The 1,103-nt window shown below is 42.2% G+C and overlaps 1 protein-coding gene across 1 annotated transcript in view; it reads left to right on the top strand.

Moving 5' to 3' along the window:
- HELRODRAFT_183377 (hypothetical protein) overlaps positions 1-1,103 on the top strand; it is a gene marked incomplete at both ends in the record, with an annotated part of 15,450 nt that overhangs the window by 7,301 nt on the left and 7,046 nt on the right. The window contains 2 exons of the mRNA XM_009012407.1: positions 90-335; positions 644-937. Coding sequence (XP_009010655.1) covers positions 90-335; positions 644-937 — 540 coding nt within the window. The remainder of the gene's footprint in view (positions 1-89; positions 336-643; positions 938-1,103) is intronic.

The following is a 1,103-nucleotide window of genomic DNA, read 5'->3' as shown; positions in this document are numbered from 1 at the left end:
CAGACAAACACACACACACTCAAACATACACACACGCACAAACACACACACGCACATACACACACACACAAACAAACACACACACACAGGTCTACACACCGTCGTGCCATCGATGATCGCTAACGTCTACGAATCGTTCGAAGAGATGATCGATAGAACGAACGAGTGGATGAATAAATTAAGCAGACGAGTTCATGATAATGATCTCAAATTAGCTGCAGCTGCTGCTGGTAGCGGGAGTGGTTGTGGTGTCATTAGTGGTGGTGGTGGTGGTGGTGGTGATGTCAACTTCCTGTTGCTCAATATGCAATCTACTTTGTCTCAACACGAGCCAGGTGACGTGTTGGTGAAGTTGTTATCATCATTTTCTTCTTATTAGTAATTTTATAATGACGACACATTCACTCACACATAAGCACACACACACGCACACACACACGCACGAAACTATGAAACCGCACAAGCACACAACTTTACAGCCTAAGGCAAACATTCAAACCAAAAACCCGACAAACCTAAAAACTCACGTTCTTCAAACAAGACTGAAAATTAATGAATCATTCAATATTGTATAGAGAAGAGGAGATGAATAAACACACAGAGACACAAGACAACAAAAAAAGAACTAAACAAAATCATTCAGGTACAGCACTGGGTACCTTTTGCCACACAACAGTACCCCCCCTAAGCGATGGTACTCGCACTGATTTGCTGCGTATTTTGAGGGTATTTTACCTACTGCCAGTTGGAATTCTACTGAAAGAAATACCCAAGCAGGCACCGCTTAATTTCAAATCGTTCGTACCGCAGTGGCGTCTGTCTAGGAAGATCGCCATGTCAACCAGCTCGTCAAAGAAGTTGAAGAATGGCGGCAAAAAGATGGAGAACATGAAGGAGCTTGTGGTCAAGGCCAATGAATATCTCATCAGCTGTCCGAGTTAGTGCTTGGGTGTATGTGTTGTTGTGTTGCTGTTGTGTTGCTGTTGTTGTTGATGTTGTTTTTATTGTTGTTGTTTTGTTGCTGTTGTGTTGCTGTTGTTGTTTTTGTTGTGTTGTTGTTTTTTTGTTGTTGCTGTTCTGTTGTTGTTGTTGTTTTTGTTGTC

This window comes from Helobdella robusta (genome assembly GCF_000326865.2).
Source record: "Helobdella robusta unplaced genomic scaffold HELROscaffold_105, whole genome shotgun sequence".
Lineage (NCBI taxonomy): Eukaryota > Metazoa > Annelida > Clitellata > Rhynchobdellida > Glossiphoniidae > Helobdella > Helobdella robusta.
The sequence above is the reverse complement of the archived record's forward strand: the minus strand, read 5'-3'. Positions and strand labels throughout refer to the sequence as shown.